Source organism: Podarcis muralis, chromosome 15 (assembly GCF_964188315.1).
Source record: "Podarcis muralis chromosome 15, rPodMur119.hap1.1, whole genome shotgun sequence".
NCBI classification, from domain to species: domain Eukaryota; kingdom Metazoa; phylum Chordata; class Lepidosauria; order Squamata; family Lacertidae; genus Podarcis; species Podarcis muralis.
Window position 1 is genome coordinate 40,608,653 of NC_135669.1, and position 23,651 is coordinate 40,632,303.

At 41.8% G+C, this 23,651-nt stretch overlaps 1 protein-coding gene across 4 annotated transcripts in view; it reads right to left on the reverse strand.

Annotated features, from left to right (window-relative positions):
• BRIP1 (BRCA1 interacting DNA helicase 1) overlaps positions 1-23,651 on the reverse strand; it is a 148,562-nt gene that overhangs the window by 116,163 nt on the left and 8,748 nt on the right. For all 4 annotated transcript variants that reach the window (XM_028708135.2, XM_028708132.2, XM_028708133.2 and 1 more), the window contains exon 6: positions 21,870-21,995. In XM_028708135.2, the coding sequence (XP_028563968.2) occupies positions 21,870-21,995 (126 nt within the window). The remainder of the gene's footprint in view (positions 1-21,869; positions 21,996-23,651) is intronic.

Genomic DNA, 23,651 nt, shown 5'->3' on the forward strand with positions numbered 1-23,651 from the left:
AGTCAAGTTTATACCTGATAGCTTCAGGTGATGCTAACAATACTTTTCACCTGCATGTATTGAAGCACCTGCTGAAATGTTTTTCTTGAATGTTGTCTATAGAGCTTAGTTAACTTGCTCAATAAATTATATATACAACCAAACTAGGGGAAACTGAGTACAGCATATTAACATTTTGATACCAGATTTCTCTTCTTGCTTTTTCTACAAGTCAAACTGCTCTTAATTAAACCCATGCTATTATTGAAAAATACCATGAATTTATATTGATTCTGGAGCCATGTTAGCCTGCTGCAGCAAAAAAAGACCAAGCAAACATTTCCCCCTCCACCTCCCAGAGTTGTATCCATGCACTTCCCACTCCCTCCCGCAAACAACAAATTCAGTTGGTGATTGCCGAAACTATGAAAAATTGGGACACTGAGAAACATGAGCAGGGATAAGCAAACTTTTTCAGCAGGGGGCCGATCCACTGTCCCTCAGACCATGTGGTGGGCCGGACTATATATTTTTTTTGGGGGGGGGGGGGGGGATAAACGAATTCCTATGCCCCACAAATAACCCAGAGATGCATTTTAAATAAAAGGCCACGTTCTACTCATGTAAAAACACGCTGATTCCTGGACCATCCGCGGGCCGGATTTAGAAGGTGATTGGGCCGGATCTGGCCCCCAGGCCTTAGTTTGCCTACCCATGAACAAGAGGAAGGCATTTGCATGCTTGCAGAAACCCTGAGGTTTACAGAACTACAAACAAAACAAAAACAAAACAAGGGCAAACAATCCCCCCCCCCCAAACAGCCCAATGAAGTCTTAGCATGCTCAGGAGCCATGGACTGGTGTCAGTTGGAAAAGGAAAACAGGGGGATGGGAGGATGAAATGGAGTATCCTGGAGAAGGCTGACAGGCTAGAACCCTGAAGAAGAGGCACTCTAGACAAGAATTGATGGTAGCACTGCAACATTTTGCTGTAGGCTGCACTTGTAGCTTATTATATAAACAAAAAATCCTGGATAAAGCTGGGTATGTAGGTAGCATGATAGCTCAGCTGCTTGTTCCACTCTAATTACGTTGCCACTTAGGAACCCCTCTCACTTGCACACTTACTTAGAAGGCCATTATAAGATTTTAATAAAGAGAAACGTAGATCCTTCGATGGGGGTGACAGAACACTGGAGAAATAGCTACTTGGAACAAAATATGCTTATGTTCTAAAGCTGCACGAAAGATTATTGGTGCAAAAAATGACACTATGAGAACAGGAAGCCAAACACTATTTTCTTGCCAGCTTCACCATTTCTTGTTCTTTCTTTCACCCTCCTCTTAATTGTAATCAGTAAGATTATCCTCCATAAGCAAATGCAAAGTCACTGTGCGCGTTACGCCACAATAGCAGGGATCAACTATCTCTTGGCCTCCGCTCTGTGGAAAGGCAGGTTCAAATTACCCTCAGTCCCACTCAAGCTTGTCCACCATTAAATATTACAATACACGATAGAATGGAAGTAAATGCAACCCTTCTGAAGCTGTCACTCACTGGGATAAAAGGTCCGCTGACGTGCCAAATAAACAGGCCGTCAAAGCAGGTAGAGTTACCGGCCGTGCTAGAATTGTTACATTCCTCTCTCAGGTTGCCAGTAACAGCAGATTTCATTACGGGTGTGCTGCCACGTTAAATAGCCCGTTCCAAATATCCTGCCTTCTCTATATTGAATAATTACTTATTCACCAAAAAGGATAAAAGGAAGAGTTATGAATGGGACCCTTGTCAGCGATAAAGGAGGAAACAGCTGATGGGCAGTGTACGTTACATATGCGGCCATGCTGGCCTCCGCTGTACAGCCAGGCAGAGAAAAGCGAAATTCAAATTATGTTGAGTAGTATTTCTGCCTGGGCTCTGGTTTGCTCTTCAGAAAAGAAAGCACACAGATAACAACAACAACAATGTCAATATGGTGAAGTGGAACAAGAGTTTGGTAGGTCCTTTGCAGACATGCTCTCAAATGATTGCCCCTCCAACACACTGGTGGATGAATTCTTCTGTTTTAGAGGGTCAGGGCCATAGATCAGAGGTAGAAGCACCTGCTTTTCACAAAGAAGGACCTGGGTTCAAACCGTGGCACCTCCAGGTAGGGCTGGGAATATGTGAAGTCTTGAAGAGCTGCTGCCAGTAGATAATACTGAGCTACTCAGTGTAATACAGCTTCTTTCTGTTCCTATTTTCTCCGAGGAATATTAGAGAAAAGAAATACTAATGCCTGGTGAGCAAGCTATGAATGCCAACTTGGGCAAAAGGTGGGATATAAATACAGTCAATACAATCAATCAATCAATCAATCAATCAAGTTCTGCATGCAGGAAGGTCTCAGGTAGGTGCAATCCCCGGTGTTTCTAGATATGGCTGGGAAAGTCTTCTACTTATGCCCTGAAGAGCTGCTGTCAACATTGACAGTACTGAGCTAGATGGACTAATGGTCTGATCTGATATAAGGCAGCTTCCTACATTCCTATTTAAATCAGATCTTAACTCAGAGCCATGAGAACCAGAAGCAGCTAATCTAGTGCCCTCCAGAGGTTGTTGGGACAACAACTCTCAGCAGTTCTGGCTAGCACGTCCAATGGTAAGGGGAAATGGGAGCTATAATCCAACGATTTCTGTAGTCCACCACATTGGATAGCCCTGACTACTCTTTTGCCTCTGTGCTGACAACTGAAGAACTGACGACAGAAGCAGTTTTTGCCTCTGGGGGATCCAGCTGCCAATCTGTATCTTGACAATATGTCAGGTATAAACACTGGAACCCTGTGGCACCTTACAGATTAGCCAATTTATAGATCGCATAAGGTTTCGGTGACCACAGCTGACTTCATCAGAAGCATAAAAGCTTATGCCATAGTGTATTTGTTACTCTTTAAGATGCCACAAGACTCCTTGTTGTTTTTGCCACAACAGGCTAATATAGCTACCCCTCTGGGAGTCAAGTATAGAATATCCCATAATAGAGAAATATGAGCAATGATGCTGTAATGCAAATCAAGATGATCGGAAATTTTAATTGACCTTCAATAAAAACATGAATGCCTTCTGCTGCAGCTTTTATTAGGGGGCGGGGGAATTAAAATGTACTTGGCATGAAGATTTTTTTTTTTTTTTAGTATATATAAAGGCATAAAGACAGCAAGATCTGTGAAGAGTTGAAGAAAAAATAACATTATTTTACAGGTGGCCTTAAAGGTTTTTCATAAAAGGTTTGAAATTGGCATAATACTGCCTTTAATAAGCTCTTCGCCCTCTACTGCAGCGTTAAAATGTTACCTTTTACTTTAAAAAACCAACATCAGGAAAGTAGTAAACTTGGTCTGATTTTACAGTCACCAGTAAAATTGTATAGAACTGCTTTGCAGTAGTCATAACATTTCTGCAAGCCACAGACGCCATCAGCCAAAAAATAAAACCTTTAAGAAGGTGCCTGTCTAACTTTTTTGGGCGGAGAGGAGGAATATGTATGTATGTTACAATTATAATTTTAGCAACTGAGGTCTTCGCTTTATTTGTCTTTCTGAAAAGGAATTTCTCCCCTTTAAACACTCTTCTTGCAGATTTTTTTTGGGGGGGTGTAAAAAAAAAAAGAGACAAGTCTTCGGGGATGAAGTTATGCACTTTAAAATAAGGCCTGTTAAAATAAAAGCCTAGTATGTTTAAAAAGTAACCGAAGCATAAGAGTTGCCACCCATTCGCAATTTTTATAGACTGTTCTGATTTTGTGAGCTGCATCCATAATATGTAGCAAGCTGATTATGGACAGTTTCACCCACTACCACATTTTCTAGGAAGGCATGATAATGTGTCTGGGGCAAACTTCAGTTAGGTACTGAATGTCTAGTCTGAACAAAAGGTACTGGCAAAAGGGGGGGGCAGCAAAGAAAAAATACACCTAGCTTATTTAAGCAAACTATTAAAGGTGCCTTAGTGTAGTAAAATGCAATTTATAGCATTCTTCTTTTGTTCTCATCCCCACATTAGTTATTGAAATTGCCCTGCCAGATCATCCAGTCTTTCCCAGGGGGCACAGAAATGCTGGGAAGCCCAAAACCAGGTCATGGAGGCAACAGTCCTCTCCTGCTCTTATGCCTTAGCACCTGGTGCTCAGAGGTATACTTCAACTGAACCTGGAGGTCCACATGCATGCAGCCATTAACATAAAGCCACTGTCTTTCAATGATGCTGTCTAATCTTCTTTTAAGACATCTGTGCTAATGGTCATCATCACAACTAAAGGTAAAGGTAAAGGTACCCCTGCCCGTACGGGCCAGTCTTGACAGACTCTGGGGTTGTGTGCCCATCTCACTCAAGAGGCCGGGGGCCAGCGCTGTCCAGAGACACTTCCGGGTCACGTGGCCAGCGTGACATCGCTGCTCTGGCGAGCCAGAGCCACACACGGAAACGCCGTTTATCTTCCCGCTAGTAAGCGGTCCCTATTTATCTACTTGCACCCGGGGGTGCTTTCGAACTGCTAGGTTGGCAGGCGCTGGGACCGAGCAACGGGAGCTCACCCCGCTGCGGGGATTCGAACCGCCGACCTTTCGATCGGCAAGCCCTAGGCGCTGAGGCTTTTACCCACAGCGCCACCCGCGTCCCTATATCATCACAACTATGATATTGCAAATTCCCTAGTTTTACACTGTTTAAAGGAAGCCTTATTTTTGTATGCTCTGACAATTGGTTTCGCTGGACGGTTCTGAGTTCCAGTATGGCAGGCCCACAACTTAAGTGGGGGTTATATTGCAGGGCTCGCACCTAAAGCCACAAGTATGTATGGTCAAAACCCATTGGGTTTGATGGCGAGTGCAGAGGTCATTTCCCCAAGAATTCCACCCTGTTTTTAATTTAAATTTTTTTGCCACACATGTAAAGTTGAATATGCACAAGTTAAATGCATGCAAGTTGCAGGATTACTGTATTAGAAGACAGAGGAAGAAAAACTTATCTATCCACTTTCTCCATGCCATACATCATTTTATAAACCTCTCTCATGTTTTTTGTCAACTTTTAAAAAAACCCAGTCCTAATCATCATGGCCTTTCCCCATAAATTTATTCCAGTCTTTTTAAAAAATAAATAAATAAAAATTCAGAAACCCAGTCATTTAGTGTTTCAACACCTACACTTTTGAACTCCCTGCCTGTTGACAATCAGTATAGGCCTTTGCTGTACTCCTTTCAGAGCCTACTTTTCCTGAAGTGAACCTATCCAGGCATGTAAAAGTTACATGTATCATTTCGCTTTGACTACTGTTGATTTTTAGTAATCTTTAGAACATTTCAAAATGCCTGTTTTCAATAATGATTTTTATTTTTAAGCCTATATATTTGTAAACAGCTTAGGGGTTGTTGTTGTTGTTTTTAACAATCAAGCAGTATGTAAATTTTATTAAATAAATAAATACATTCCTGGCAGTATACTAGCAGTTTCTCTTGCAGCACAGTTTGAGGAATCCCGGCCTGTTTTCCAACTCACACGTTTACTAATTAATTCAAAGCAACATTACTCAAGCTCAAAAAATAGCAGCCCCACTCAAGTGTTTGATGAGAAAATATCCCCTCAAATGCAACAGCCTACCCCAAGTCCTTTCTTCAGATTTGATGTAGGTTAAGCTAAAGCAAACAAAAATCATATAGGAATGTAACATTGGAAAGACATTTGCCTTTCTCTCTCTCTCTCTCTCTTTCCTTCTAAACTCAATTCTAATTATATATTTACTCAGATTTTTTTTATATGTGAGGAATTGAGAAATCAAATATTAAAAATACCTTATGCACCACTTCATAGCTGCCCCACTTTTAAAGAAAGAACCCAATACAACATTATTTGAAGAGTAAAGAAAATAACACTTAGAAGTCACCATTTCCCAAATATGTTCACCAGCAGAATTTTTATGAAGTCGCCTAGCAAATTTAATGCAGAATGTGGTTCTACCTTCAGCCTAAGTAATAAAAACAATAACCTACAAAGTACTTGGCTTATGCACCCACTTTATTGTTGCAATAAAAGAAATATGCTAGCACTGGTGGGCAGAAACATATGGAGGACAACAGGCAGTGGTTTCAAATCCCCTAGTACCTAACTTATCCCTAAGCTTCTCCCTCTTGCCAGGGCATAGTGGCTCCTGGGGGCTCAGATGGGACTGTTACACAAAGCAGAGAAAGCCAAGAAGGGAGAAGAAGAGTCCTGGGCAGCCTTACTACCAGGTAACATATGGAGCCCACCGCCCACAGCAAACTCTGCAGCCCTGCTTAAAGGACATCGATTTTCACTTAATTTATATTTTATTAAATTGTCAGGGTTGCATGTAACAAAGTTTTAGTTAGAGTAGACCCACTGAAATTAATGAACCTGAGCTAGCCATGCTCATTATTATTAACAGGTCTGACTCTTAGTAGGACTGGTGTTGGATACAACCGTCAGAAAATACAAACTAGAAGAAACCCCCCCCCCCCAAAAAAAAACCCCACAGAAGCAATCATACACTCAAAAATGCCATCTCTTCATGAATCCCGGAGTTTCCTCCTAAAAGGTCCCTCCACAGCCTTCCATGCAGAGTCGGAGGATTTAAAGTGTTCTTTTTTACATATTGAATAAGGCAAAACCAAGCATTAATAAAGCCGTCATCTTCTGGTTGTCCTTTCAATGCTGTCAATTGTCTGCTAAGCTTCTGTGTTAGTGCCCTAGTCCATACCCGTGTTTGTTATAACATTCCAAGTACCAACTTCCTGCAGCAAATAAGCAAAATTATTGTGTCCGTCTTTGCTGTACTTCTCAAGACATCTGGCATTTGTACCATGAAGCCATCTTGCCTTCTGGTGTGTTGGGGGGGGGGGGGCTCTGGTTGGCCTCATTGTAGTTCTCTCCACTGGCCATAGTTCTCCAAACTCAAAAGCCGTACATTGTTTTAAGGCTTCCTCACAGAAGAGGTTTCCAGCTCCATGATCATTTCACTTGCCCTTTTCTGAATCTTTTCCAGCTCTAATATCGTTTTTGAACAGTGACCAGATTTGTATTCCAAGTGTGATCACACCACAAATCTGTAAAAATGGCATTATAACACTGGCTGTTCTGTTTTCAATTCATTTCCTAATGATCCCTATTTGTGGACTTTGCCTTTTACAGAGCTGCAGCACACTGATTCAATATTTTGACTGAGCTATCCAGCACAATTTTGAGATCTCCTTCCTGGTCAGTCACTACCAGTTCAGATCCCATAAGCCATGCTTCCTCAACCTCGGCCCTCCAGATGTTTTGAGACTACAATACCCATCATCCCTGACCACTGGTCCTGCTAGTTAGGGATCATGGGAGTTGTAGGCCAAAAACATTTGGAGGGCCAAGGCTGAGGAAGCCTGCCGTAAGCCAAGGGTTGCCGAAACAGTGGCCACAGGTGCCTGCAAGTTCCCTTGTAAAAAGCATTCAATTAAAGCTGATGCGTTGGCCTGAATCAGCAGGCTACAGTGGTACCTCAGGTTATAGACGCTTCAGGTTACAGACGCTTCAGGTTACAGACTCCGCTAACCCAGAAATAGTACCTTGGGTTAAGAACTTTGCTTCAGGATGAGAACAGAAATCGTGTGGCGGCAGTGAGAGGCCCCATTAGCTAAAGTGGTACCTCAGGTTAAGAACAGTTTCAGGTTAAGAACGGACCTCCAGAATGAATTAAGTTCTTAACCCAAGGTACCACTGTATTTTTATGTTTTTACAAGTCAATACCATGGGGGAGGAAATGAAATGGTCAGAATTTAACCCAATCTCTTTAAGTCCCGAAAAATATTAACATATGCAGCAGGAGATAGTTATTATCTAGCTAACTAGTGGAGGTGTGCCCGCCCCCCGCCCCCCGCATCAGCCTCCAAAGCAGCCAAGACTAAACACAGTCAGAACGAAAAACAAAGAGCAGATAGATTTAATGGCCAAACCATCACCATGGCTCCCCTGTTCTGGGGGACAGCGCTACCCAGGATAAGCCAGTTTAGAAGGTCAGCAGTTATAAAGGCAAAGAATGAAAACATCAGAAACAGAAATCAAAATCGCATGCAAACTGAGGCTAAACAAAACAGCAGGGTTATGATCCTTGACATCAGTAGCTGTAAGTGTTTCCTTGATATTCCCCATCTGCATATCATAGGAAACAAAACCTGCCTGGTGGTGAATGCCCAGTGTGCGAAATCTCACACAAGGACACCCTACTAAGATAACTGGAGTGGCATTATTAAAGCTTCTCTTAAAAAGAAAACCTTCTTTTTAGAAGGCGTAGTCTTCAGCTTCTTGATTAAACTGCACAAAGCAGCTGTTTATCCACTCGCAGTAACCAGCAGGTGAACCCGATTCAATATTTATCACCGGCTTTCACAGATCACCGCTAACCAAGCAAACGTTTTAATTAAGCTGGAGCTTGCTTCAAAGAGCTCATTCAGGACGTCAATCAGCGAGGGTAAGGGATCGGATACTGTGTCAGGTGAGAGTGTGTAATACAAATCCACAACTTTCTTCATCCCATCCGCCGTAAGCTAGCCCCGCTCGAGAGCCCACGCTCTGATTGTAACAGACTGCCAGTCTCCTGGAATGTGTAACCGAAGTCACTCGGACCCCATTGTGGAGGTTGTAAGCAATATGTTAAACTGCAATGGGCTAGCACATTAAGACAGATCCTTTTCACAGCTGTTTCTTGATACTCCAAGTGTTTGTTACACTACTCTCCATTTACTGTTTACTTTCTTGCCTGAGTGTAAGTGGGGATTCCTTAACGCAGCCGCCCCATGATCTCAATAAAATTAAATAAAAAATTTAAAAACCAACGAGAGTCTGTGCTTCAGCAGACCCAATGCTTCTGCAACAATGGAAGCTTTACCTTCCAGTGATTGCATATGAGGAATGAGTCAAACCACCAGATAGACTATTTTTGAGGGGCACTGATGAAAGATGGGAGTCCAACATCAAGTTGGGGAAGGGTCCCATGTGCCAGCTAGAGGTATATAAAATTATGCATAGTGTGGTGAAAGTAGACTGAGAAGTTTTTTTCTACCTCTCCAATAATACTAGAATCCAAGGACTTCAAATTAAATTGAACGTTGGACGATTCAGTACAGACAAAAGAAAAGTAATCCTGAACAAAGCACATATCGTATTTTTCGCTCTATAACACGCACCCGACCATAACACGCATGTAGTTTTTAGAGGAGGAAAATCTGTAGGCATGTCACCCGTAGGCATTCCCTCCATAACACGCACAGACATTTCCCCTTACTTTTTAGGAGGAAAAAAGTGAGTGTTGTGGTGCAAAAAATACGGTAGTTAAACTCTGAAATTCAGTCCCACAAGAGGTAGTGATGGCCACCAATATGGATGGCTTTAAGAGGAGACCACACAGCTCCATATAGGAATAGGCTATCAGTGGATGCTAGCAACAAAGGCTGTTCTACTTTCACTATCAGAGGCAGTGTACCTCTGAATACCAGGAGCAGGAACTCACAAGAGGGGAAAGGATTGTTGCCTTCCAGGCTTCCTATAAGCATCTGGTTGGCCGCTCTGAGAATAGGTGCTGGACTAGACTGGCCTTATGATTGGCTTGTGGTAACACAGTGGTGGGTTTTTTCAGTGGTGGCACCAGTGATGAAACATGAGACACCCGATTAGTATTCACATCCCACCACCTCTTTAAGACACAATTGTTTATGCAAGCATTCCCACGAGTACAAACACTCTGAACTAATAAGTTTTACTTGCTCTTTTAACTGCTTTAATTGCCACACTTTCTAATGGGCTTATTTTGTTGTAGATTTTAATTGTAGATATTTGATGTAACTGTTTCACTGTGTATCTTAATTGTGTATGGCTTTCATACTGGGAAACTTCATAGGAGCCATTTTGGTATGTAAGCGGTATATAAGTTAATCATCATCATCTTATGCTATATTACTTAGTTTCTGAGCAGAGGCCCATTACACAGCAAAATATAAAATAATATTTCTACGGAAAATGCAAAAAGGACTATGAAGGGCAAAAACTAAAGACTACTACAGACTGGTCACCGATAATTCAGTCACTGGAAATAAAGAAGAAATCACATTTATTTCTTTATTCAACGTGCCTGTGCTGCCTTTCCAAGGCTCAAGGAAGTGTACAAAAATATAAGTTAAAACAAAACATAAAATTAAAGAGCTAACAAAGTGTTCCTCGGGTGCGGGGGGAGGCATCCTTGAAGACTCCCCAGCAGTAACAAAGGTCAAATGAATGCACTTTGAAATCACCTGTAAAGGGCCAGAAAAGACAAATGGTCTACCTCTAAGTAGACATCATTCCATAGTTTTGAGGCAACTGATGCAAATGGCCTTGCACCCAGTTGTGCTGGCCTACCAGAGCTTTTTCAGTGTGTGGTGCACGTGTCTCCATCAGTGTCAACTTTCAAGAGGAGTTTGGAAACATTCCTGTTCACCCAGACATTTAATTGCTATTCCAGGTGATCCTGTTATCACTGGATGAAATAATGCTTTAAACTGTAATTTCTTTTATAATATTTTCAACTGAAACTGCTTTTAGATGTTTTTATTTGTAATTGCTTTTAGAATGCTTTAACTGTTTTTAAAATGCTTCCACTTTGTTTTAAGACTGTGTATCTGTTTATCTCCCCGAGCTGCTTAGGGAGGAAGGGTGGGGTGTAAATTCAATAAATATGTTAAATTTTCATACATACATAAAGACATAATTTTATTTGCGTGATGCCTTTCCAAAGTTCAAATCATGTTCAAGGCGGCTTAGGACATGAAAAAACACACACAACTGCAACATAAAAAGAAGTCATAAACAATAAAGAACACATCAAAAAACACACAACCAAGCTGAACAATTTCCACATAAATCATAAGATCTAAAATACAGAATCAAAAACCCAACAGCAGCAACCCCAAACAAAAAAACCAACCCACTCTCTGGAACAGGAAGACAAGGCAGGGTCTAATTAAATGACCAAAGTTAGCATGACAGCCAATAAAGGGAGAAGACATCAAATAATCAATAGGACATGAACAGGTACCCCACAAACTAAGATGCTATTTTACTCAGAACAGATTTATAGGAGCTCCTGAACTCCTGGAACAACAGAAGGGGGGGGGGGGGGAGGAAAACACGTAGGGGATGATCCACAGAGTTCTAGGGCTTAATAATTTCCCACAACATCAATACATGACCTCCAAAAGACAGGTAGATTCTCAGGATTGACCTCAAATGCAACAGAGTGCACTCCAATAAGAACAGAACAGTGAAAAAGCCCTGGTACAAAGGACCACAGTTCAAGCCTCTTAACAGACATTTTTACCTGTTCACCTGCAGCAATTAAAAACATCTCTAAGTGATCAGGCATGCTAGTTCTTTATTTTCCATGGATGTGCTGCAAACAACTAACACAAGTGTATGTGGGTAAGTGAGACAGCACAGGGTGAAATGTCGGCAAGCAACGTATTTTGCTTTCATCTGCAGGGCTGCCATAGTTTAAATATATAAAGATGTGCAGCTGAGCTGTGTTTACTGAACTACACCAATTGTGTTTGAAGTCTTGCTTTTACTAAGCTGCCAGTCATCAGTTACACACAAAGGTCTCTCCCTTTTTTAAAAAGAAAACAAAAAAACAAAAAGCACCCTTTTAAGATAAAAGGTCAGGCCCAAACAAAAAGCTCAGTGCCCTTTTACTGTTAAATATAAATGCAATTCTTTTCAAAAAGATTCCCCCACTCCATTCCCTCCCCCCCCCCTTCTTACGCAACCTATGGTTTCTTTCAACTGAACAAATATGCTTTAATTGTTCCACTGGAAATACATGCCCTCTGGGTTGAGGACTAAGTAGGATCTCCAAAACCAACACATATGTATATTCAAAGGGCTCTATGCAAGGGCCTTGCTTCTGTAATGTGTTGTTAGCAGAAGGGAAAGAAAAACATCCGTTAAAAGGGCATATTGTCAGTGAACACCACAGCAGGCACAATGCTCACCCACTGTGCATGATCAAAAGGTAATAAGAGCAAAAATTTACCCAGGCTACCTTTATCATGGCTCTTGCTTTTGTCTCCTTTCCCTGAGCTGCAAACCACACTGTAGAGTCACTGCCAGAAGCTCATTTCAACAGAAAGGGCAGAATGAGGTGAGCAGGTCGCTGAAAGATGTTAAGGGGGGGGGGGGAATCCCTCAAAATGTCTAGAAAGAAATTGCACTATGTCACTTGGTGCAGTGTCTGAGTGAATACCATAAATCAGGGAGGGGAAAGCTGTGGCTTTGTGTGCTGTTGGACTGCACTCCAATCATCCATCACCAATTGGCCACACTTGCTGGGGTTGATGGAAGTTGAAACCGAACATCATCTTGGGGGTATCAGGTTCCCTGTCCCTGCTGTGAGCAGTAGAACACTTGCTGCACGTGCAAGGCCCCAGGTTCAATCCCTGGCACTCTCCAGATCAAGCTGGGAAATACTCCTATCTGAAGGCAATGCCAGGTAGCATAGACCAGGGTTGGGAAACCTGCAACACCTCCAGACATTGCGGGACATGTAGTCCATTATCTTCCATTAACCTGGTGTAGACAATGCTGGACTCGAGGGTGAAGGGTCATAGTTCCGTGGCAGGGCCTCTGTTTTTCATGCAGGAGATCCCAGGCATCTCCAGGTAGAGCTGGGGAAAGACCTTGTCTGAAATCTTGGAGTACCCCTGTCAGTCAGTCGAAATAAGGCTGAGTTAGATGAACCAATGGTCTGACTCAGCTTCAGATTTTTCCTACATTTTATTGAAGCAGTGAGGGAGGGAATAAATGTGAAATGCTGGTTTACTCTTTTCTTTTCTTTTCTTTTTGTCATTCCATTCTATTCTCCCATTTTAGGAAGAGCCCAGCAGCTTTGGAATGCCCTCAGGATCTTGTCTTCAAGTTAAGTACATGAGAACATGAGTCAACATGCAAAAATAAAGTAAATGTTGTGACTAAGGGCAGTTTCACACATTACAAAAGAAATTCATGATACGGTCACAGTCACAAGACTGCCTGACAAGCATGCCTGCATGATGCATGTGATTGCCAACACATTACCCATTTTATGAACAGAAAATTTAGGGGAACAGGGATTATTCAGACCACCTCCTTTTCTTTCTCCATGCCTGCAATGTTCCCTTCCTGCACTTCCGAGGGATGTGAGTACCCAATATCACACCAGCTGAATTCTGCCCTAATAGTGTGAAGCATTCCTTACAAAGAACTTCTCAATCGCAAATATTAGTCGTGTAGAGCAGGGGTGAGCACGCTTCAAGCTTGTAAGAGCTACCTTGTTTTTTCCTAGAACTCCCAAGGTCTACACATTAGAGCCAAGTACAAAATAGGGCTTAGTAAGCAAGCTAGGCATGTGCTTTAAGCAAGGCACCTTCAAGTGTATTCCAGCCCATGAATTTGTTTTCAGTGTCTGAAAAACTGAGCTCTCAGCCCTTTCACAAAAGACCGACTCTTGATTCCTCCTGCCCCAGCAACACCCCTAATTTTGAGGTGGATCTGAGGTTATTGCTAATTTTAAAGCAGTGGGAGTTGGGAATCCTTGGTGATCTACTGCCAGTCATTCAGAGATCTACCTTCTGCCCAGCCCTGGTTTAGAGTAGCAGTGGGTAGACTTCACACTTGTAGTATCTGAAGTCCATGATAGGGAGACAGAAACACATGAAACTGCCTTATACCGAGTCAGACCGTTGGTCCATCTATCTCAGTATTATCTAAACCGACTAGCGGTGGCTCGCCAGAGCTCCAGACATAGGGATATTAAAAGAGGCACCTTTAATCCAGTCTGGTATTGTTTTATTAAGAATATAAATAAATTAGACACAGAGGCCCTAAATACACTAGCAAGGTATGCACCCACCAATTTTTTTGCTGCTAGGACTGGACATTGGAGATCAGTGACCAGTCTCTTGGTAACTCTGTGCTGTACACTATGAAACTTGTTAAGAAAGACAAAATAAGCAGATTAAATGTCGAACTTAGTTTTATAAGTTATTTATTTTTACCTACCTCTCTTCTGTTGGTTATTTATGATTTGTAGCCCTGTCTTTTACAAAATTAATTTTTAAAAAAGAAAACCAACTTTTGGGCTTTAAGGCACTGAAATAGTTTTGAAGGATCAATCTTTAGGCCCTGCCTACCTACAGATTTAATATGGTTTGGTGCCGAGTTTCATTATCAAAAATCTATCCACCTAATTAAGTGCAGTCAGTTTTTCCCCTCTTCTGGCTCTGTAGTACCAACCTGAAATAATCAAGCCCTTTATCTAAAAAGATGATTAAGAACTGGATTGTAATTAACTTTTTCATTAGTTCAAGAGTCACTTTAAACAGATTTTGAAACCTGAGTCTTGTGAACTTTCACATTTTGAGCAGACAATGCGACTAGCTTATTATGCGCATATTTTGGACATATAAGGTTCACAATACAGAATCTGCAAAGGAAGACAGTGGCCTCAAATTCTGACATTTTACAGGAAGATATGGTACATGTGTAACTGAGCAAGGTGTTCACCAAACTGGAGAGGGACACTAATCACACAATTATAAGGTTTGCAAAGCAGGCACCCCCACACTCCTCCAACCCTTATTTATACAGTCATACCTCGGTTTGCGAACATGATCCATGCAGGAGGCACGTTTGCAACCTGCAGCACCACGACTGCGCACGCGCCTGACATTTAGTGTTCCGGTATTTCCGGGTTCAGCGCGGTCCATAACCCGAAAACGCACAACCTGCAGTACTCGCAACCCGAGGTATGAATGTACTTCTCTGTGAGTCAGAACAAGAGAGTTCAGATGCCAAGAGAGCACTTTCTCTGTGGCAGCCCCTAAAAACTGTGGAACTCCTTCCCTACCAAAGTGTGTCTAGCACCAACATTTTGCCAGAAGCAGAAGATACACCTATTTATCCTGGCCTTGGTGCACAAATTCAGGTATTTTTGTGGGACGCATCTCTTCTGTTTCATTTAGCCTATATCAGGCACGTCCAACAGGTAGATCAAGTAGATCATGATCTACTAGTAGATCACTGGATGTCTGCGGTAGATCACTGCTCCCCCCAGAAGCTCAACAGCTTTGGCTCCACTAAAAAAAGCTCAACATTTTAGCCTGCAGCCCATAAAAATGGTGCCTCCCTTCTCCCTAAAAAAACTCAACAACTTTGACCTGAACCCCTAAAAAAGGGGTAGATCTCTGCCAGTTTTTAACTCTGTGTGTAGATCGCAGTCTCTTGGGAGTTGGCCACCCCTGACCTATATTATTGCTGCTTTTGTCTGGAATTGTTTTATTTTTATAATTGCATAAACCACGGATATTGTAAACTGTAAAAAAACCAAATGTACTGTATTTTATTACATTACAATTAGAAATCAATAGAAAATACAATATATAAAAAGAAGAAATGTAATGTAATTTTAAAAAAAAATCATACAGCATCTAGCACAATTGCAACAACTGGCAGAAAAATCATGAACTGGGCTGCCAAGGCTCCCCCTCAGCAATTTTCATGTCGTGTGAGGAGGGCATTTTGGGAACTGCTTGCATAAACTGTTTTAGTTGTTTTTTAGTGTATGATATTATGTATCATGGGACGCGGGTGGCGCTGTGGGTAAAAGCCTCAGCGCCTAGGGCTTGCCGATCGAAAGGTCGGCAGTTCGAATCCCCGCGGCGGGGTGCGCTCCCGTTGTTCGGTCCCAGCGCCTGCCAACCTAGCAGTTCGAAAGCACCCCCAGGTGCAAGTAGATAAATAGGGACCGCTTACTGGCGGGAAGGTAAATGGCGTTTCCGTGTGCGGCTCTGGCTCGCCAGATGCAGCTTTGTCACGCTGGCCACGTGACCTGGAAGTGTCTCCAGACAGCGCTGGCCCCTGGCCTCTTAAGTGAGATGGGCGCACAACCCCAGAGTCTGTCAAGACTGGCCCGTACGGGCAGGGGTACCTTTACCTTTACCTTTACTATTATGTATCATATTGTTCAAACCCACCCTCTGACTTCATAGTGGAGGGCAGGTAAAAAATCAAATCAAATAGATAAGAGGCCCATTCTTCTTCACACCAATTTTACAAAATAAGAGTTCTGAATGATCCAAAAAAGCACAGCCACACACAAGTCCAGCCCCTCTACAATTTCAATAGTCCATTTTACCTAATAAATTGTTACAGTCAGGTTCATGAATGGAAACTGCCCTAATAAAACTTCCACTTCAAAGCAGAAAGCGCTTTCTGCCACAGGTGGCAATTTTCCTTTACTCTTGCTCTATAATCCACAAGCTCATTTTAACAGGCTAAAGTGCTGCATACATAAATATCACTAAGTTGTGGTTTATTGTCTCACACACACACACACACATATATATATATATATAGGGAGAGAGAGAGAGAGAGAAACCTGTAGTTGGCTCAGCAATCATGGATTTCTGTTGTAATTCAGAAGAGAACTTGAAGTTTGATGTTGTTCAGGTTCTTTTTAAGCATTTGCATCTGAAAACCAACAGTGCCCCCTGCTGGGCTCCAGAGTTCTTGACAATGAAATACCACAGAGTTTGGCAGATTTTAAATTCTACAAAGCTTTTCTGTACACTAATAAAAAATTATTGCGCACTAAAACAGACATAGATCCTCTTCTTTTTAGCAAAAAAATTTTTTTTTGTTAGTGATGAGTGCAATATAAATTTTAAATCCACTGAAATTAATGAGGATGAATGTTAGGTACATTAATTTCAATGTATCTAATTCTGAGTAAATCTGGTTGAATAGCAACCATTTGTCTAGTAAAGCTACAATGGGAATGTTTGTTATTCCATCTGTGTGTGTACATGTACACACATACCCACCCATGCAGTGCAGTGAGGTGGTAGAATGGACTGAACCACTTTACAGTTTTAAAAAAATGATTCCCTGCAAATATTTAAAAGTCACCTTTTAGAGCAAAAGTCATCTTAGAGAGGCTTAGAAGATAAATCAGAGCACAACAAAACAATAAATAAAACCAGCAATGCTCAACAGAAGAGGAAGCCTAAAAATGTTAAAATCCAGTAACAAGATACAACAAAAAACATTAATCCAACAAGTACTCCTCAAAGAAAAACAGGTATGTCTTCAGAGCCTTTTGAATGTGCTGGTAATAATGGGTTGTGGGTTAAACAACTTAAACAATCTTAAACAACTTAAACAATCTTAAACAACTCCTAACCCACAATAATACTACAACCAGACTTAACACGGACACTGGCACCAGAGCCTGCAATAAACCCAGATGCCAACTTTGCTGCCACATACACCCGGACAACACCATTACTGGCCCCAACAACATCACACACACCATCTCTGGACTATTTAATTGCTCATCGTCTAACATTGTGTATGCCATCAAATGCCAACAGTGTCCTTCAGCTCTCTATATTGGACAAACAGGCCAAACCTTACGCCAAAGAATAAACGGACATAAATCTGACATCAAGAATCACAAGACAGAGAAACCAGTAGGAGAACACTTCAATCTCCCAGGACATTCTATACAAGATCTCAAAGTAGCTGTTTTACTACAAAGGAATTTCAGAAATAGACTGGAAAGAGAAGCTGCTGAATTGCAAATCATTACCAAACTTAAAACCATGGAGACACCTGGCCTGAATAAAGACATTGGATTCTTATCTCACTATACATGACAAAGCCATTTTTCACCTTCTCACCCCTTGCTTTTTCCTGTAAGACCTACTGCAGTCGTTAATAGTCGTCAACAGGCTCATCACAGCTATCTGCCAATCACCCATTCCCACCCCCCTCTGAGTAATACCCCTCCCCACCTTCTCACTATATAGAAGGATCTGGCAACTTCTGTTTCAGTGTATCTGAAGAAGTGTGCATGCACACGAAAGCTCATACCAAGAACTAACTTAGTTGGTCTTTAAGGTGCTACTGGAAGGAATTTTTTTTGTTTTGTTCTACCTCACAGGGTTATTGCAAGGATAAAATGGGGAGTGGAGATAGCTGTTTTACATCACTGTGACTTATTGGAGGAAACAATCTAGATAGATGGATAGATGGATAGATAGATAGATAGATAGATAGATAGATAGATAGATAGACAGACAGACAGTTCAGGAGCCACTCATTCCGCCTTCCCAGAATGCTCTGCATTCCAATCAATACACCTACACTGTATTAAACAAAACAGATTTACGCAAGTGAGAGTTCAGTAGGTGTGTCATATATTATTAAAAGTTCATACATTGATTCACAGGGCCAGATTTTTCTGCTGACATGCTTTCAGTGAAGGGGAAAAAAATCAATGGAGTTACCTTGGCAGACAATCTGACCCATTTGCATTTAATGGAATTTCAAAATTATTCAGTACTTAAAGAAACGGCTTTAACTTGGAACGCTATTTGAGCTCTGATTAATAAATCACTTAAAATTGTTTAAAAGATCTCCCGTCCCCAACTGGTTTTAAAAGCTTACAAGATTCCACTGAAACGAGCATGAATATTACACAGTAATGTAAAAGAAAGGCCCCTTCCATTGCTTTCCATAACATCCAAGGCCACGGGCAGCATTTACACACCCAAGTCATGTAATTTGGTCACCAACGTTTTGGTGACTCTCGGCCAAACACCTGAGCTGTCTCCACTGAAAAGTATTACGTGCCCCAGCTGATTTTAGGATTCTAGATACCTTCAATTATTTATTCAAAGATTTATAAACCATGTTTTCTATATATATATATATATATATATATATATATATCAGTAAAAGTTAGTTGGATAAAGAATCTCTGGTTTGAAAGGCCTGCCTGAATAGTAGTGTTTCTAGCAAGGCATCTAATAAGGAGCAGTGGTGGCTTCTGACAAATATCTGTTGGCATGTGGGAGTCAACAGGACCACCAAAAATGTCCCATTAGAAGATCTCAGAAATCAAGGCGGAGCATAAGAAACCAAGTGGTCCTTAAGGTGCCTTGGGCCCAAGTTGTTCAGGGCTTTGTGAAGTAACACAAGAACTTTGAACTTGGTCCAGTAGCAAACTGGTAACCACTGGCAACAGAGTGGCATGCTGCCAGTAGCCTGGTCCTGTGAGCAGTCTGGCTGCTGCATTCTGCATTAGCTGCATCTTCTGGACCAGACACAAGATGGAGGTTTTATCTGTGCTTTCATACCTGCAACTGCTTATTCCCACATGCAAGGCACCACTTAGTGTCAAAGACAGAGAAACATGCGTGGCCTGGCCTTCACAGTTTCAAAAACAACTCATTGTTTTGGGTTCCGCACCTGTAGAGACAACCTTTCAAAGAATCTGAGGTAGTCCAAACATAACATTGAACCACAGCTTGTAGAATTCAGCTTCCTGGGAATCTCCGCTCTGACTGGTTAAAAAACTTTTTTTTGCCCTTACGACTGAGAATATATGTTTGAAAAATTGACTGCATGCAGATGTGACACTGAACTACAATCAGCAGGGTGTGAATGAGTCCAGCCTCTTATTGGGCTCGCCCCTACTTTCACATTACTTTTCATTAACCAGTTAGTTGCGTTTTTCTGTAGTTTGCGCATTAGCTGTGGCTGGTGTCAAGCAAGTCAACTTCAAATAGTGGTTTTTAACGCTGGCACATTTAAAGGAACCATAGTTAATAGTTTTGGCAAGCTGCCATTGACCAAAAACTAAAAGCAAAACTCGCAGCCCAAACTTGCTGGAGAAGGAGGGAGGGAAGAGAATGCAAACCTTGGAGAAGGCTAGCCTTGCTTACGTCTGGTTAAACCACAGTTTAGTTGGATATCCAAACGTATTCTGTGTGCAGCTAATGCCTGGTAGAAGCCAGTGTGGCTCCTGGACAAGATTCTCAGCAGACAAGGGTTGGGCCTTCAGTGTTCTCCATGGTTTGGTGCGATTTACCCAAGCCTCAGTGACACATGCACTTGTACACATCATCCTTTATTCACATGTGGTGATTCCCTCCCTCCTTTCCTGCTGTGAGGTAAACTATGGTTTGCCATTTTGTATGAACAAGAAGATGATTTTTTTTTTAAAGAAATAGTATATTTTTTTGTTTCACTTCAAAGCTTGGATGAGAGCCTGGGCTGTTGTACATTCCAAAGGGACAGGGTTTATCTGAAGTCACTACTTGTGAAGCAATTTTGCTGAAGGAATCCCTATTGATTTCCCATAACCCTCAACTTCACTAAAGAAGGACGCTAACTATAGAAGCAACTTAATTGTGCAGTCACTGATTTTCAGTTAGACACTTACAACAGCAACAATGAAAATCAATACAAGTTGCCCAACTTATTAAGTCATTGTGGCAGCTGAGGTCATTAACTCACAGCACACACAAAAAGTAAGCACTTACTCGTGTCAGTAATAGTCCATGCGCTTGTTTAGCTGTTCCTATCATCCCTTCAAGAGGAGTCGTAAAACGAGCCAGCCCAGGCAGAGAACCAAACTAGCCACATGCCTGGGTACAAAAATCCCTGGGCCACCTTTTTGAAACATACTTTTTAAAAAAGAGACAGCATGAAGAATGTGTTCAGAGGCAGCATTTTACAAGTGCTGTGAATTGAGTTTTGACATAACATAAAAAACTGGCAAAAATAAGGCAGGAAATCCTGAACTGTCCACAGTGAATGCCTCAAGTGCCCCAATACATAAATAAATAAAACTGAGAGGTTCTGTGAGTCTATTACCCACTGACAAAATAGGCTGCCCACTGCATCTTTGCCTGAGCCAGCATTTTTGCTCTACATCTATCCAATAGTCTTTTCAGGGGGTAAGCTATTCCCTCCCATCTCTACAGCAGGAGCAACTGAAATACTGAATTTCTCTCTCAATACAGTGCACCTAAGAATTACTTGACATCAGAAAAGGCTGCCTATTGTATCTCTGCATGAGTCACTGCACTGGGATTGCCTTCTTCCAAGTAGGAGGTGCACACAGACTGATTCACATAAAGAGGTTGGGCATTTTTCAGAGTTGGCAATCACTTACTCGTAACTGCTCTTTTTTAAAAATAAATAATAAATATTTATAGATTTCCCTTCCTCAAAAGAGCTCAAGGGGGTGTCGATCAAAATACAGCAAACTAAAAACATTATAACAAATCATTAAAACAGATAGAAAGTTTACTCCTGAGCAGCTATTATCAGACTGCAAAAGCCTGGGTAAATAAAAAAGGTGTCCAATTGATGTTCGAAAGCCAGCAACATGGGAGACAGACACAGCTCTAGGGGGAGAATGTTCTTAAAGTAAACCTCCTGGGGGTACAAGAGCAAAGGATCCATCCACTTTTATTTTTGAGCCAAACCGTGTTTCCACTATTAGAAGGCTGGGCGACACTGTGGTAAGTGAGCAACAACAGCAAGTGGTTCAGAGTATGAAAGAAACATGGCAATAGAAAAGTGGCAATTCTCTCTCATTATATTCCTTCAATATAAAACGGTTATCAAATAACATTCAGGTGATATATACCACTATATAACCTCCACAAGAAGAAATGTCGACTATGAAATGCTAGAAAGAAAAAGGATACTTCAAAACAAAACTGTACATACTATAAACATCCAGAGGCCTGAAAAACTGAAATAAAAGAGCATAGGAGAGAGATGCAAACTCTAAAGCAGGGGATGCCTTGAATACCAAGCCTGCCAAGGTCATTGTTGGAGTAAGAGCCTCTTAATGTTAAAGCACCAGAAGGAGCAGGAGCAGGTGGAAAGGGAGCTACAGATGGGCCAGCTAGAACACCTGGGTTTCCATGCTCAACTCTTCTGCAACAACATAATTGGTCTTTGCTTCTTGAATCCAGAGCTACCATACTTACTGTTTTGAGAGAGAAAGGGGCCGATTTTTCAGAGCACACAGTCAATTCCCCATTTTTCTGCTGCCGGTAAACCTCCAGAGCGTCAACCAATTGGGTTCCTTGGGACAGCCGGTGCCGTTTCCTTGCCTGTAAGGAACACCCAACATGCCTATAAAACTCAGGTAGGAGGCACAATGTCTCCTTTTAACCCAGCGGCTTTTCAAAAGTTCCTACATTGATGGGATTCCTTTCCCCACAACCGGTCTGCCATGGACACTGCAAAGTATTCTAGGCATTTGCTAGAGGACAGAGTTCACCTAGGAAAGTGGCCAGGCCAGCTGGATGTTAGCATGGTCCTGTATCAGAAGAATCCACCCTAGAATGTAACTGAAACTCCATAATGAGGAAGACATGAGTCAGACTACTGGTGTGTCTAGTTTGCTATTGTCTCTGCCATTTGGGTCTTAAATTGCTGAGCTAGGACCCAACTATTGCAGGTGTGGGGAATTCGGGCACAGGGGCCAAATGCACACTCCAGGCTTCTCTATGTAGCCCTTGGGACTCTCCTGAAGCCACACACCCCTCTCCCAGACCATAACACACCCCAGCCCTGCTATTGTGTCCTTTTTGCCTGGCTGGAACATGTCCTTTAACTGTGATCATGCTTAGTAGTTGCATGGATGGCTGTATTTGTAGAAAAACCTTTGAGTGGATGGAAAGTCATCTACTCTGCAAGAAAATCCATCGTGCCCCATAAGTTTCGGCCTCTGTTCCTTTCCATCCTCAAGAAAGTGCCCACAAAGTGCCCCAGTTTTTTGCCAACTCTGTCCTAGCTATGATGAACCTACATTCTAACACAGCTACAGTTTAAGATGTTTGGGGAATAGAAAGGCTGCATGCTTTAACCAGTAAGATCAGGGATGAGGAATTTCTGTGGCCCTCCAAATGTTGCTGAGCTACAACTCCCATCACCCCCAGCAAAGAGGGACAATAGTCAGGGATAATGAGAGTTGTAGATCAGCAGTATCTGGAGGGGGGAAAATATAAACTAAATTTTACACCAACTGAATTTTAGATTAACAGAAATTCTAATTGTTGCGAGTCAAATGGAACAACATTTTAAAACCATTTTAGCTCTGGTGTTGTAACAAGGCATGCAAAACATAATAAAGATGGCCTGTCCTTCCAAAACGACTAGCAGGTTTCATTCATTTTATGTCCAGTTATCTCACACTTTCTCCAGTATCTCAGAAAATTTCAGTGATATGCATTTGTCTTTACATTTAGTCAGTTGATTAAAAGGCAGACGATAAATGAACGCAAACACTTTTTTAAAAAATCAGTGGACAGCCCTCAAATAAAACCCTTTATTTTAAGATATGCCTGTAATTAATCCTGCCTTGTAAGTAAGTTTCCAAAAGTTAATAGCCTATTTTTAAAAAACCCAATTATTAGCCCATTGGGCACTGACAGGGGGAGAACATATAATTGAATTTAAATGCTGAAAACAGAAGAGACAGCTTCTCTCCTCATTTCTATGAGAGGTACAAAGGAGGAACTGTGGGCCCATCTCTGGGGGCCCATCTACACTTCCACTAGGAAGAATGGGTTCAAGTGGTTTTCTGCTAATCCCATGCTTTTTGGACACAGTTTCCAGCAGTTTTCTGTTTGCTCGACTGCTTTGCTGGGGAAAACCCAATCTTTAGCGCTGAACTGGAGAAAGTGTCAAAAAGATTGTGTTTACCTGGAGGAAACTAATGGGACAAGCATAAGTCTGGATGAACCCTGCATGTTCCATCCATC